Here is a 16073-nt window from a genome sequence, read left to right as displayed (position 1 = left end):
TTCAACGAATATTTGTACTGGACATGAGTTTCTCTCGAGGGTGGATGCAGGACTGATGAGTGAAGAGGTGAGCTCGCTGTCGTTAACAAGTCAGGCCACCCACCAACAGTTAAAACCCTCGTCATCATCAGCCATGATTTATCCGCTGCTGGATGAAGGCCTACTCAAGCCAGCGTTATCTCAGTTGCTGAGCTGATTTCATCGTTCTATCTCAGCGGTATACGTCTCCTGCCTACACCCGAGTAGGGCATATCCCAAAATGTCGCCTATGATATACTGTACCGGTGTACTCTCACTTTTGTTCTCTCCACGTGCGTGTACACACGTGCACATTACACTGACACGTGTCTGTAACGCGAGTGCTGTCCTGTTTGCTCCCACATCTTTACTGCCCACCGACACAGTGGTGGACTAAGGTCAAATAAACCAAAGGCGCGGGGAGGCCCTCATCCAGCAGTGGATAGTGTAGATCATTGTGAGTTGCGTGAAGGCGCAGTGACACGATACGAACTCATACCGGTAAGATGCGCCACCTCCTCCCTGCTCTGAGCCTTCACTTTGCACGTTATACTGGTAGGAACGAAGTGGACCAGCCTACAATAGATTATATCGTCCGTCCGTCCGATGTCCGTCCGTCCGTGTAGCAACATCGCCCCCAACTGCAAACACTTGGCAGGACCCTACAAAAACCTTTAGACTCAGTGACGCTTTCCTGGCTAAACAAGTGACATTCCCTTATAATTCCCTCAGATATCTTTTAATTAAAACATTTAAATTAATGAGGCTTTACTGGCTAAACAAGTGTAACATTCCCTTATAATTCCCTGAGATAGCTTTTAATTAAAACTTTTAAATTCAAATTTTACTCACAGCGCCCTAAAGCCTACAGCTAGGCCTAAAGCCTCGAACTACGCCTATCACTCTCCCTTCGTATCGTACCCCCGCGTGTGTGCAAGGGAGTTAATGTTTAACAATGTTACATTCCCTGATGCGTTTAAATAGAAACATTTAAATTTAAAGCTTTTACATAAATAATAAAAACATTTAATTTTAAAATTAACTCACGGCGGCCTAAAGCCTAGAACTAGGCCTCAACCTCTCCCTTCGTATCGTACCCCCGCGTGTGTGAAAGGGAGTTAATGTTTTACAATGTTACATTCCCTGATGTTTTTAAATAGAAACATTTACATTTAAAGCTTTTACATGAATAATTAAAACATTTAAATTAACAATTAACTCACAGCGGCCTAACGCCTACAGCTAGGCCTAAAGCCTAGACCTAGGCCTCAAACTCTCCCTTCGTATCGTCCGATTCGGTGTAGCAACATCGCCCCCTACTGCAAACACTTGGCAGGACCCTACAAAAACCTTGAGACTCAGTGGGGCTTTCCTGGCTAAACAAGTGTAATAATACATTATGTTTATATTCTTTGGTTATTCGTTCCTACCAGCCCACCCCGCAGGGTCCTGTTTATTCACCTCCTTCCTCTAACTCACCTTCCTCTTCTCATTTTTCTGATCATCTCACCTCTTTCCACTCCGTTCTCTAAGCCCATGTTCTCACTTCCTCCTCCCTCACCTCGTCCCTCACCTCCCTCACCTCGTCCCACACCTCCCTCACCTCGTCCCACCTCGTTCCACACCTCCCTCACCTCGTCCCAAACCTCCTTCACCTCGTCCCACAGCTCCCTCACCTCGTCCCACACCTCCCCCACTTCGTCCCACCTCGTGCCACAGCTCCCTCACCTCGTCCCTTACCTCGTCCCACACCTCCCCCACCTCGTCCCTCACCTCGTCCCACACCTCCCTCACCTCGTCCCACTCCTCGTCACACACCTCCCCCACCTCGTCCCACAGCTCCCTCACCTCGTCTCACCCTCCCATCACCTCGTCCCACCCTCCCCTCACCTCGTCCCACCCTCCCCTCACCTCGTCCCACCCTCCCCTCACCTCGTCCCACCCTCCCCTCACCTCGTCCCACCCTCCCCTCACCTCGTCCCACCCTCCCCTCACCTCGTCACACACCTCCCCCACCTCGTCCCACCCTCCCCTCACCTCGTCCCACCCTCCCCTCACCTCGTCCCACCCTCCCCTCACCTCGTCCCACCCTCCCCTCACCTCGTCCCACCCTCCCCTCACCTCGTCCCACCCTCCCCTCACCTCGTCCCACCCTCCCCTCACCTCGTCCCACCCTCCCCTCACCTCGTCCCACCCTCCCCTCACCTCGTCCCACCCTCCCCTCACCTCGTCCCACCCTCCCCTCACCTCGTCCCACCCTCCCCTCACCTCGTCCCACCCTCCCCTCACCTCGTCCCACCCTCCCCTCACCTCGTCCCACCCTCCCCTCACCTCGTCCCACCCTCCCCTCACCTCGTCCCACCCTCCCCTCACCTCGTCCCACCCTCCCCTCACCTCACACCTCCCCCACCTCGCCCCACCCTCCCCTCACCTCGTCCCACCCTCCCCTCACCTCGTCCCACCCTCCCCTCACCTCGTCACACACCTCCCTCACCTCGTCCCACCCTCCCCTCACCTCGTCCCACCCTCCCCTCACCTCGTCACACACCTCCCTCACCTCGTCCCACACCTCCCTCACCTCGTCCCACACCTCCCTCACCTCGTCCCACACCTCCCTCACCTCGTCCCACACCTCCCTCACCTCCTCACACACCTCCCTCACCTCGTCCCTCACCTCGTCACACACCTCCCCCACCTCGTCACACACCTCCCTCACCTCGTCCCACACCTCCCTCACCTCGTCCCTCACCTCGTCCCTCACCTCGTCACACACCTCCCCCACCTCGTCACACACCTCCCTCACCTCCTCACACACCTCCCTCACCTCGTCCCACACCTCCCTCACCTCGTCCCACACCTCCCTCACCTCGTCCCACACCTCCCTCACCTCGTCCCACACCTCCCTCACCTCCTCACACACCTCCCTCACCTCGTCCCTCACCTCGTCACACACCTCCCCCACCTCGTCACACACCTCCCTCACCTCGTCCCACACCTCCCTCACCTCGTCCCTCACCTCGTCCCTCACCTCGTCACACACCTCCCCCACCTCGTCACACACCTCCCTCACCTCGTCCCTCACCTCGTCCCACACCTCCCTCACCTCGTCCCACACCTCCCTCACCTCGTCCCTCACCTCCCTCACCTCGTCACACACCTCCCTCACCTCGTCACACACCTCCCTCACCTCGTCCAACCTCGTCCCACACCTCGTCCCACACCTCGTCCCACACCTCGTCCCACACCTCGTCCCACACCTCGTCCCACACCTCGTCCCACACCTCGTCCCACACCTCGTCCCACACCTCGTCCCACACCTCGTCCTCTCCAATCTCGGTCAGGACCGATTTGGGTCACGTGCCGCTCTCTCAAACATGTTCCTGGCCTACCCCAGAAGCGGACGTGACGTCATGGAGTCAACACGATACAAGATCCACGATATATCGCGATACGATGCACGGCGATACGACCCACGATATATCGCGATACAACGGCTGCATTGATCGCATTGGCCGCTTTGCATAGCTCCGTGACTTTACCGAAAGACCCAATATATATTCATGTAATTTATACATTCACAATGGCTCAATTACGTCCAGATCAACTCATCCTCACCCCTTATCTGCTCACCTTATCTGTTCCTCACCTATTTTTTACCCCAACCTGATTCATATTCCCTTCTTCTGTTTGCCACCCTCGCCTCATCTGTCCCTCACTACACGCGATCCATCGTCTGTTCCGGGGCTGGTGCGGGTCTCTCTGTGGCCCTCATCCAGCAGTGGCTACACTAAGCCTGGTTGATGCTGACAATGCTGTTGCTGAGAATGTTGATTTTGGGCTAATGCTTGCTGCTCATGATGCTGCTGATTATGCGGATGATAAAGTTGCTGATGATGATAATGATGTTGCTAAGAATGTTACTAATGGACATGACGATTTCGGTGATGTTCGTGCTCCAGCTGTGCACGTGGCGGGCGGTGACGTCACGGCCCAGGGCGGCGTGCGAGAGTCGATCGCGCCTCGCGGTGACGTCACGGCCCAGGGCGGCGTGCGAGAGTCGCCCGCGCCTCGCGGTGACGTCACGGCCCAGGGCGGCGTGCGTGAGTCTATCGCGCCTCGCGGTGACGTCACGGCCCAGGGCGGCGTGCGTGAGTCGATCGCGCCTCGCGGTGACGTCACGGCCCAGGGCGGCGTGCGAGAGTCGCCCGCGCCTCGCGGTGACGTCACGGCCCAGGGCGGCGTGCGTGAGTCGCCCGCGCCTCGCGGTGACGTCACGGCCCAGGGCGGCGTGCGTGAGTCGATCGCGCCTCGCGGTGACGTCACGGCCCAGGGCGGCGTGCCGAGAGTCGATCGCGCCTCGCGGTGACGTCACGGCCCAGGGCGGCGTGCCGAGAGTCGATCGCGCCGAGAGTCGATCGCGCGGAGACTGGGCCCGGCTCCCCTCCTCGCCTCTCACCTCGTCCCGCGGCTCTTCCCACCTCGCGTCTCGTCCCTCGTCTCCCACCTCGTATCTCCCCTCTATTATACCCCCCACCCACCCGGCGCCCACCGGTCCCCCACTTTAAACTCCCCCCGTCTCGCACCCTGTGACTCCCAACCTCTTCTCCCATCTCCCACTCGAGTTGCCGTTTCTCCTCGACTCCCTCATCTCGGATCCCTTCCACGCGGCCACCACCCATTCCATCTCCTCGTCTTATCTCCTCATCTCCCACCGTCTCCCCCTGCCCGCCTTCCCCTCTCGGGGTCCCCGGGGCACAGGTCCGGGGGGGTTGGCCACTCCGAGGGGACCCAGGGGACCCCCCCCCCGGGGGCCGTGACTGCGCTGTGAGCTCCTGCGAAGGACGCGGGCGAAGAGGTGGTGGTGAAGAGGAGGGGGAGAGGTGACCCGCTAGGACCCCCGAGGAAGCCGGAGGAGCGATGAGGCTGCGCAAGTTGGTGGTCGTGTGCTTCGGCGCCACGTTCTGCGTGGCCGTCTTCTCGCTCTACCTCATGCTCGACCGGGTGCACTTCGACCGCACCAAGAGCGGGGACCCCGCCAAGGTGAGGGCGAGCGGCGAGGGGTAAGGAGACACAGGGGTCGTCTTGGTGATTGGGGGTCAAGAAGTTGGTGTCATGGAGAGGGGTGAGGAATTGTGAGTGAGGGGTCGTGCTCGAGGGGGTCCATTCCGGGGTTCGTTTCTCGCGTCCGTGGTGCTCGGGACCTGGTCTCACCGAGCAGGTGGCACGTGACTCGCAGTTGCCACGTGGGATGAGGGGTGGGAGGTGTGATGAGGGGTGGGAGGTGTGATGAGGGGAGGGTGTGATGAGGGGAGGGTGTGATGAGGGGAGGTGTGATGAGGGGTGGGAGGTGTGATAAGGGGTAGGAGGTGTGATAAGGGGTGGTAGGTGTGATGAGGGGTGGGAGGTGTGGTGAGGGGTGGGAGGTGTGGTGAGGGGTGGAAGGTGTGATGAGGGGTGGGAGGTGTGATGAGGGGTGGGAGGTGTGATGAGGGGTGGGAGGTGTGGTGGGAGGTGTGGTGAGGGGTGGGAGGTGTGGTGAGGGGTGGGAGGTGTGATGAGGGGTGGGAGGTGTGATGAGGGGTGGGAGGTGTGATGAGGGGTGGGAGGTGTGGTGAGGGGTGGGAGGTGTGGTGAGGGGTGGAAGGTGTGGTGAGGGGTGGGAGGTGTGATGAGGGGTGGGAGGTGTGATGAGGGGTGGGAGGTGTGATGAGGGGTGGGAGGTGTGGTGGGAGGTGTGGTGAGGGTTGGGAGGTGTGGTGAGGGGTGGGAGGTGTGATGAGGGGTGGGAGGTGTGATGAGGGGTGGGAGGTGTGATGAGGGGTGGGAGGTGTGATGGGTGGGAGGTGTGGTGAGGGGTGGGAGGTGTGGTGAGGGGTGGGAGGTGTGGTGAGGGGTGGGAGGTGTGGTGAGGGGTGGAAGGTGTGATGAGGGGTGGGAGGTGTGATGAGGGGTGGGAGGTGTGATGAGGGGGAGGTGTGATGAGGGGGAGGTGTGATGAGGGGGAGGTGTGATGAGGGGGAGGTGTGATGAGGGAGGGTGTGATGAGGGGAGGGTGTGATGAGGTGGGATGAGCGGTGGGAGGTGTGATGAGGGGGAGGTGTGATGAGGGGGAGGTGTGATGAGGGGTGGGAGGTGTGATGAGGGGAGGGTGTGATGAGGGGGAGGTGTGATGAGGGGAGGGTGATGAGGTTGGTGGGGAGGGAGATGAGGGGAAGTTGTGATGAGGTTGGTGGGGAGGTGTGATGAGGGGGAGGTGTGATGAGGTTGGTGGGAGATGAGGGGGAGGTGTGATGAGGTTGGTGGGAGATGAGGGGGAGGTGTGATGAGGGGAAGTTTTGATGAGGGCAGGTGTGATGGGTGGGCGTGGTTAAAGGTCAGTGTGTCACTGCGTGGGTTCCCACGCCTCGCTTGCTGTGGTTCAGGGTGGCTGTTTCATTGGCGCGGCTGCCAAGGTCTCGCTTCACGTGGCGCCAGGCCGCTCACCTGCTCCTTCAGCTTGGCCAGTGGGAGGGAGGAGCGGTCTCTCTCCCCACGCGGTTGCCGAATCTCTCATGACTTGGCCCATCCTCCCTCCTTCCGGGGTTCATAAAATCAGCACTCACCACTTTGTTGGGAAGTCGGCAACAGTAGTTGTCCGACGGACCCACCCACCAAAGGAACGTGGCATGTCCACCACTGGGTCTACAGGGCTGTAAATGAGCACCGATGCCTCGATGATCATTTTAGCAGGAAATTGTTCCTCCGTATGCAAGATCCCACGCAAAGCATTTACAGACTCAAGTAGACAAGCAGACAAGCCGCTGCTTCCTTCACATACCTGTCGCTAAACATTTTTGTTACTATTCCTATTTTACCAGGGTAGGGCCCACTGAACTATGTAGCTCTTTTTCAGAAGCGACCTGGTCAAATAATAGCTCAACAAAGTGGCTTTTCACGTGGAAGTGTATAGCAGCCAAATACTCAAAATGCATGTTTCTAAATGTGGAGGGAAAAACTGGAGGACCCGGAGAAAAATCCACAGGGAGAACATGCAAACTCCAAATATGCAGGTGTCAGGGTCGGTATCGAAAGCACGACCTCCTGCATACCAGGTGAGGTAGTTAACATGTCGCCACCATGGCGTCCTAAATGATGCAACTTTTGTTTATACATCCCATCAGCCACATGGTCTTCCATCTGGGAATATAGAATCCCAGTAGAATTGGTTCAACGCAAACAAAACTCTGGTACAATTTCGACAATCAGTGTCTCATCAGCAGTCAGCCTGGTTGGAACCAATGCTGGTGAACTGCCAGATGTTACAGGCAAGCCCTCTCTGCGAGATATGGGTCCTATTTCGACAGCTCAATACGCTATACAACGCAACATGGTCATTACCGCCGTGGAAAATTTAAACGCCAAGCAGAGTGTGGTGTTTGGTGATTAAATTAGCAGCCAGTAATTATGTGATGATATCCTGCCTCGATTATTGTCGCCTATTGACTTAAAGAGACTGGTTCATGCTTTTTTGTTCTCCTGACTTGATTACTGCTTCGCATTACTGTTCGGGATTCTGAGGAAGGTGCTCAGTAGATTCCAGCTTGTTCAGAATGCAGCTGCTGGAGTGCTTACGAACACATCGTTTCGTGAGCACATCACACCTGCTCTGTTGTCTTTGCACTGGCTACCAGTCAAGTATCAAGTGGTCTATAAGACGACGCTGCTGCTGACCTACAAGGCTTTCAGTGGGTTAGCCCCACAATATTTGTGTGAACTGATTCGTGTTTACACTCCAACGAGGTCCCTGAGACCTTCAGATGGCCTTCTTGTAAGTACTCCAAGGTCAAGGCTCATTTACTGTGGTGAACAGACTTTTGTCATTGCAGCTCCCAGACTATGGACACTTCGCCTTTGGTAATAATGCACTCAGAGTAGTTGGCCTTCACCCCCTAGTACTGGCTGTGCACCCTGCAGGTCCTGTTTATCTCCTGCTTACCATACACGGGGCGCGTTGGGATCTACGGATGAAATGCACTTTACAGATGTAGATTATTATGATCGAGTTATGTCACATGCCTCTGCAAGTGGAATTATCATCACCCAAGGCTGGAGTCCAGGGTTACTTCCCAGCCCCTCGCCCCAGCACTTCTCTCCCGTCCCCATGGCCTTCAAACTCTGGGCTGGGACCCCCACTGTGGGATGCGCCCCGAGGTCTTGGCCGTGAGGTTGGGGTGAGTTGAGGAGGGCCCCTTCCCTCTCCCATGGAGTTTACGTAATTGAAGTGGTTACAACTGGTTTACTTTCATCGATATACTTTTAACCCTACGAAAAACCAGTTAAAATTGCCAACGCATTCAGCTTGTAACTTAGAAACGAGGGCGAGTGAACAACGGCAGTGATTTAGGCGGTGTGCTGTTTATACGTTTGCGTGAGCCATTTGATGCATTTGTTACTGCCATTCCACTGCAATCAGTCACAGGTTCCAGATCTTGGAAACCGGTAACTGATTCTGAAACTGGTTACGGATTTCCGGGCTTTGGTGAGTACCCACTCGGGATGGGTAGCTTAAGTTTCCGTGAACGTCGCCTCACCTGAGGTCAGAGTTAATGCCTCACAGGTGTGCGTTTCACATACCTGGCTGTGTGTGTGTGTCTTTTTTATTGGTGAACATGTGTGCTTGTGAGGCAAACACGGAGAGAAGACGGTTGCTTGTGTGGCGATCGAAACATTGTGATCTATTATTATTTTTCTACTTACATGACTTTACCGAAAGAACCAAAGAGTATAGTGAGAGAGAGACCAACACAGAGAGAGAACACAAGGGAAACGGACAGAATGATGGAGATTAACACAGAGAGAAAGAACACAAGAGAGACGAACAGAGAGAGAACAAGAGATACACACGGAAAGAGAGAACAAGAGACAAACGTGGAGAGCGAGAGAGACGTGGGTATAGGGAGGAGTGCCGCACGGGGCTCCGGTGCTCTGAGCGGCATGCTCTGGGTGCCGCCGGAGGCTGCAAGAGTCTGGCAAAGCTTTCACTGTTGAGGCGAATCAAAAACCGTGTTCGACTCCACTGACATTCGTTCACCCGTTCACCCTCGTGTAAACGATCAACACCCCTCGTGCAGGGCCTCTCGCCCCCTGTGCCCATGCCCTCGGCACTTCTGTGTGTTTACCAGTTTCTAATCCCTGGTTTGAAGTCACTGGGGTAGTCATCTGCGTCTTCACTTTTCCATCTCTCCGGATTTACTCGGCTCTGACCCGTGCACTTAAGTCACCGGTAAACTATCCATGCCCTATTCCTCCGACTCTCTGGGTTTGCCAATCACTGAACCAGACGACTTTTAAGAGTTACATCCTGGGGTGGTGACACGACCTAATGGCAGCTCTTTTGCCACTTTTTGCAGAGGTCCACGGTTCGAATTTGGTGGGTAGTTCCAGTTAATATTGCTGGTGTAATCGTCCATCATCAACAACAAGTGGCTCAGTGGTCGAGTGGGCTGCTTGCAATCACTCCCTCTCTCCTTTGCCATTGCCCGAAACACCACCGACATTTATACCCCTAGTTTTAAAATTTGGATGGCAGGGTGACGGCACTGTGGTAACACTCACCGCAAGAAGGACCTGGGTTAGATTCCTGAATTGGGCACCTTTCTGTGTGGAGTTTGTATGTTCTCCCTCTCTTCTTTATGGGTTTCACCCAGGTTCTCCGGGTTCCTCCAATAGCAAAAAAATCACGAATAATTTAACCGGTATTGGTCAAATACCAATGCTAAAACATTATCTACAATTGATTAAATTGGAATCACACATGGCAGCAACATCATCCCCCTACTACTGCGATAATTTGGCAGGACCCTCCTGAAAAAAAATTCTTAAGGCTTGGTTCTGCACAGGTCTGACTTTTTGACCTAAGACCCAACCCAACCTGACCCGTGATGACTTGACCCACCCTGCTTTCATTATAACTGCGACCCACCAGACACGACCTGCTTTCATTAGACCAACGACCCAACCTGACACCTCCAGTAACTATAAATGGTCTCGGCTCCTAAATAGGAATTCTGTAAAACACGTAACCCACACGTGGCTCACGTTATGCGCCCTACTGATCGTGCACCGTGGTCATTATTATGGAGCCACGAGTCCACACACAGTTTGTGTAATGAGAGAAAAGAGTGGAAACATTTAACATTGTGCAAATCGTAGTGCCTTCCCGTGTCTCGGGACAAACACGGAACTCAATAAAAAATAATGATGGTGGTAGTTCATGGCAGACGACCTACGGTGAACATGATCCGACCTGCCCCCGACCCTCAAGCCGTAAAGACAACTCCGCTCCAACCCGAAACCAAGTGGCCCTGTGGGCACCCGACCCAACACAGCACTCCACAGTGAGGCTTTCCTGGGTAATAAAGCGGAATTACAATAATTTGATTAAATCGCTGGGTGTGTGTGGGAAGGTCTGTGGGCGGTGTGTGTGGGCTGTGTTGGTGCTGGCATCGGCTCCTACGTCGTCCTCACGGTCCGTTACCTGGCCGACAGGGCCCCTTGCTGGAGCTCCACCAGCGTCTGAAGCAGCTGGAGCAGCTGCTAGAAGACAACCACCAGATGATCGGCCACCTGCGTGACTCGGTGCAGGCGCTGGGCGGCTCGGGGCCTGGGCGGCTTAGCGGCGACGTCGATCTGGGAGGAGGCGGCGGTGGTGGCTCGAACCAGGGAACCGACAGTGGTGGCCTCTACCCGTGGCGGCTCACCAACGGCACGTGGGTGCTGCCCCAAATGGTGGCCTGGGCAGCGCGGGGTCCTGCAGGGCCGGTGGGTCCGGCAGAGGAGTGCCGGGAGCCGAGGGGGGACTCGCCGGCAAAGGCCGACGTGAAGGTGAGAAGGCGGCGAGGTGACGTGTGGGCCAGGCGCGTTGCAGCACAGGGTGAGTGTGTGGATGAGTAGGAGACTGCGTGAGGGTCGTCAGGGCACTGCACCATGAACTCTGCAATCTGAGTTTAATTACCACTCACGACCAACAAGCAGGACTGCAGCCGGAACCTGCACTGCCAATAATTGCCCAAACTCCGTGGTCCTATACGTGTGTGTGCGTTGCGCTCAGATGATGGATGTGTACGAGTTACTGGCGTTTGATAACCCTGACGGCGGTGCCTGGAAGCAGGGGTTTGACATCACGTATGAAGACGCGGCGTGGGAGTCCACTCCGCTGCAGGTCTACGTGGTGCCGCACTCGCACAACGACCCAGGTGTGTGCACACACACAGGTGTAACCGCAGATGCGCAGGTGTAACCACACACACGCACAGTAATAGTTAACAAATAAATTACAAAGATCTCCCATAGCCATTAAAAGACTGTTGGGGCAAGTGCTTTTAGCGAGTACCTATGAAGGTCGGTACGGCACACGAGGGGATGGGTGGCCAGCACCACGCCTGGCTGCCTTGGTCTCCCCAGTGGTGATATTTACACTTCACACCAGGTACTAATTTAAGGCTGAGTCAACCTAGGGGAGGCCCAGGACCGGTTGAGATAATCGTCACCGGTGTTGGCTGCGAGCGGGATTTGAACTCGGGTTCATAGTGTAGCACGCTAATCGCTATACTACCGCATGTAACCATATACACAGGTGTCCCCAGAACAACACCAGCTGCCATTCCCGTGCGCATGTATGACCATGTATGGAGCATTGGCGCAGTCGTTAGCATGCTGCGCTATAAACCCAGTGACCCAAGTTTGAAACCCACTGGGCCAATAACAGCTCCCCTCGGTCGGCTTAGTCTCAAATGAGTACCTGGTGTGGTGTGTAAACATCAGCACTGGGGAGAAAGTGGCCAAGCAGGGTGCTGGTCATCCATCCCCCTCGTGTGCCGCGCTGGCCTTCATAGGTGCTTGTTAACAGCACTTGCCTTGACAGTCTCTTAAGGCCACACGGGGGGGATCTTTGTCTTTGCAGGCTGGATTAAGACGTTTGAGGGGTATTTCGTGGAGCAGACAAAGCGGATCCTGGACAACGCGATGGTGAAGTTGGCGGAGGACTCGCGCCGCCGCTTCATCTGGGCTGAGGTCTCCTACCTCGCCAAGTGGTGGGAGGGCGCAGATGCCGCACAACGCGCTACCGCAAAGCGGTGAGGCCGCCGCACTCACTGCACTCAGCGCGCTTACCGGGTCACCACACTGATGGGGAGCACTCCACTTACCTCCCCGCACTCGCAGGGAACATAGCACACACGGGGAACACCGCAACTCACCACACTTGTGGGCTAATACATTCCGCAATAATAACAAGGGTGGCTCCTGCGATGATGCTGCTGGTGATATTGATGACAACGCAGTAATAACCAGAGCATCCTGACGGATTTGAACTGCTAAGCTCCGCGTCAAGCAGCGAACGCGCTGCCGCTGGGCCGCATCACCGCCCCCTCATCCTCCTCATCTCCTCCCCGTGCCCCCCTTGGCCCCCTATTTGCGTGAGCCCAGGCTGATTGATGGCGGGCAGCTGGAGATCGTGACCGGTGGCTGGGTCATGCCCGACGAGGCCAATGTCCACGTGTGGGCCATGCTGGACCAGATGCTGGAGGGCCACCAGTGGCTGGAGAGGCACTTGGGCGTGCGGCCACGCTCGGGCTGGGCCATCGACCCGTTCGGGCACAGCCCTACCAACGCGTACCTTCTCCGCAATGCCGGCATCCAGAACATGCTCATCCAGAGGACTCACTACTCCGTCAAGAAGCACCTGGCTCACGAGCGCAGCCTCGAGTTCCACTGGCGCCAGAGCTGGGGTGAGTGGCAGCCAGACGCTGGTGTTCATCATCGCCACTCCTACACTTGTTTACTCAGGAGAAGCCTTGCCGAGTCCTGGGAATATTTTTCAGGAGCGTCCTGTCGAGTTTTCGCAGTCAGGAGTGATGATTGCCGCTGCTACCGTGTGCTCCCAATTGAGTAACTTTTTGCGGCGTCATTGTTAACAATGTGCAAATTTGGACCATGGCGCTGTCACGCGACGGCCTACTCTTGTGAATGCTGTCAAGGGATCTTTAATAGTTACAGTATTATTTTTCTTAACCCTTTCCCGTTTGGAGACGCCTGCAAGTTGCAGGGTGGGTCCCGTTTACCGCTGAATCTCAGAACAAGCAAACGGTCAGCATTAATTTTATTTAGAGAGGCGTAGCGCTGCCGTTTTTAAAGACATTGCACTGTACTCACCGCAGAGAACTGTAGGGACACGACTGCACTCTGCCAAACTGTGCCACACGCCCTCCCGCATGGCCTTTTACTTCCGATTCCATATGGAATCAACTCAATTCCAATCGGAATCGATTCCGTTCCGATGATGTAAACGTACGAATTGGAATGGAATCGGAAGAAAAGCTGATGATGTATTACGCACCGCAGTATTAACCAGGGTGGCCGCTGACTTCGAACCGTGAAATCTACAACAAGGAGCGAACCCGCTACCGCTGGTCCACATCATCTCGCACGTGGCCTTTAACGCAGTTCTGTTGAAGAAGTAAGGGTTGATGGATCACACACAGACGTATGAAACTCCCTCCTGCCCATGAGAGTCAAGGTCGCCATCTCCTTGCTTATGGCCAGGATACGATGCCAGTACAACAAGTGGGTTAATTATATCTGTACGGGGAATTAGTGTTACCCCCTGACATGGGTAGGTTTTTTCTGGGGACACCGGCTTTATACCACGTGTATGAAGACTATAAATTGAGTTGACCAAATATCCCAATGTAGGGCCCCACATTGCTTGGGCAATTACTGGTAACACCAATTTTGGCTGCCTTCCCACTTTCTGTTGTTTTCCGTGCCTCTGAATCGTTCTCTGAATCGTTCGATCTATGAGAGTGAACGAAAACTGTGCGTATTACAAATTTTGTGTCATTTAGAGCATCAGTGGGCTGGGGCATCAGTGGGCTAGAGTGACCAGGCATGAATCCCCCTGTATATTAAAATGAATTCTCTGAATCGTTATGTGCACGCGCAAAGTCTCGGTTACAGCAGCTGGGAGGTGATTTCCTTTTCATTCAAACTTTATGCAAAACTGTCAATAGGCAAAATGGGTAAACAAATGGGAAGGGCGGCGCAGGGTGGTACAACCATTATATACGAGGCGGCGTGTGGGAGGGAGGCGGAAGGGAGCAAATCAGACAAATTAAAAATGGGAGACAAAACCACATGCACACAGGGAGCCCATGACACCTCCTGCCGCACGCTTGTCCCTCAAAGCATTTGGTTTGCAGTGGTAACGAGCCGAGGCGGCGTCGCACAAGAATGACGTCTCGTAGAGCCGTGCTCACGCCGTACTGGCGGCGATGTCGCCAACCGCAGTCCCTTTAGCGCTGGTTTTATATCGCCAAGTTTCGGGCAGCAACGTTGCAATCGCTTCTGTCCAGGTTCAGTCCCCCATAGCAACACAACTCACTACAGTTTCATTCGTATTGGAAAGAGCAAACTGTTGATAAACTGTGGATCTGTTTCAACATTTGGTGTCTCAGGTTTGCTTGAATCAATGCTGCCAGGTGTTCATTGGTACAGTCCTTCTGGAAGAGTTTTGTTTACGTTGAACCAAAGCCGCAGAAGTGATATACTCCCATAAGGAAGGCCGTGTGACTGATGGCATCTGTACAAAATACTTTTATGTAGATGGACAGATGTCTGAAGGTGAACGCGTAATGTCTACCGAGTTATTTTGTTACCGATCTTCACCACTGCGCAAGATAACGTATTACCCCAGACTTTGAATCTGTCTGCCCTGTTACAATTGCACGTTAAATTCTTGGCTTTAATCGTGAAGATCGGATACCTTAGGTGGGGGAGAGGGCTGGGAAAGGGAACACCAGGGGTGAGTGGTCACGCTGCCCATCATCGGCGAAACCTGAGCGGGCGTCTGTCTGCATGTCCGCTTGTGCGCTGTGCCACAGACTCGGGGTCCAGCACAGACATTCTGTGCCACATGATGCCGTTCTACAGCTACGACGTCCCGCACACATGCGGGCCTGACCCCCGTGTCTGCTGCCAGTTTGACTTCAAGCGCCTCCCGGGCGGCCGCGTCAACTGCCCCTGGCGCGTCCCACCCCGCGCCATCACTGATGACAACGTGGAGGAGAGGTTGGCACGCGTTCCACCCTACCCACCGCGTGTCCCACCCCACGCGCGCCACCCTACTCAACGCGTGTCCCACCCCACGCGCGCCACCCTACTCAACGCGTGTCCCACCCCACACACTCCACCCTACCCACCGCACTCCACCCTACCCACCGCGTGTCCCACCCCACGCGCTCCACCCTACCCACCGCACTCCACCCTACCCACCGCGTGTCCCACCCCACGCGCTCCACCCTACCCACCGTGCTCCACCCTACCCACCGCGTGTCCCACCCCACGCGCTCCACCCTACCCACCGCGTGTCCCACCCCACGCGCTCCACCCTACCCACCGCGGGGTCCCACCCCACGCGCTCCACCCTACCCACCGTGCGCCACCCTACCCACCGCGTGTCCTACCCCACGCGCTCCACCCTACCCACCGCACTCCACCCTACCCACCGCGTGTCCCACCCCACGCGCTCCACCCTACCCACCACGTGTCCCACCCCACGCGCTCCACCCTACCCACCGTGCTCCACCCTACCCACCGCGTGTCCCACCCCACGCGCTCCACCCTACCCACCGCGTGTCCCACCCCACGCGCTCCACCCTACCCACCACGTGTCCCACCCCACTCGCTCCACCCTACCCACCGCGTGCCACCCCATGTGTTCCACCCTACCCAAGTTTTTGCAGGAGGGGCGACGATTGCTAGTGCATGTGTAATGCTAATTGATTAGGATCAAGTTGAGCTATGATGCTGGCATGCAGATGTCATTCGCAAGAGTAGACCGTCTCGGAATCTTTAACGTCCGCTGTGAGTGAAGCAGATCGCGTGTTGTATTTTATAGTTAATACACACCGCAGTATTAATCAGAGCGGTCACTTGGTTTGAACTGTGAACCTCTGCAAGGTCGTGGCTGTGCCTTCATCATCCGTGTGTCTCCATGCGGCATTTCCCATTTCTCCCGT

At 55.7% G+C, this 16073-nt stretch overlaps 1 protein-coding gene across 5 annotated transcripts in view; it reads left to right on the top strand.

Moving 5' to 3' along the window:
- The first annotated feature begins 4327 nt into the window (after nucleotides 1-4327).
- Nucleotides 4328-16073, top strand: part of LOC144935367 (alpha-mannosidase 2x-like) — a 29131-nt gene continuing 17385 nt past the window's right edge. The window contains exons 1-6 of one of the 5 annotated variants that reach the window (XR_013637305.1): nucleotides 4328-5058; nucleotides 10546-10881; nucleotides 11108-11252; nucleotides 11960-12131; nucleotides 12484-12785; nucleotides 14937-15123. Coding sequence is in view for 4 of the 5 variants with exons in the window: in XM_078861933.1 (XP_078718059.1) it covers nucleotides 4936-5058; nucleotides 10546-10881; nucleotides 11108-11252; nucleotides 11960-12131; nucleotides 12484-12785; nucleotides 14937-15123 (1265 nt within the window). In the remaining variant the exon portion in view is untranslated. The other 4 variants (XM_078861934.1, XM_078861936.1, XM_078861933.1 and 1 more) reach the window with 4 other exon arrangements.

This window comes from Lampetra fluviatilis, chromosome 13, assembly GCF_964198595.1.
Source record: "Lampetra fluviatilis chromosome 13, kcLamFluv1.1, whole genome shotgun sequence".
Classification (NCBI taxonomy): Eukaryota; Metazoa; Chordata; class Hyperoartia; order Petromyzontiformes; family Petromyzontidae; genus Lampetra; species Lampetra fluviatilis.
The sequence above is the reverse complement of the archived record's forward strand: the minus strand, read 5'-3'. Positions and strand labels throughout refer to the sequence as shown.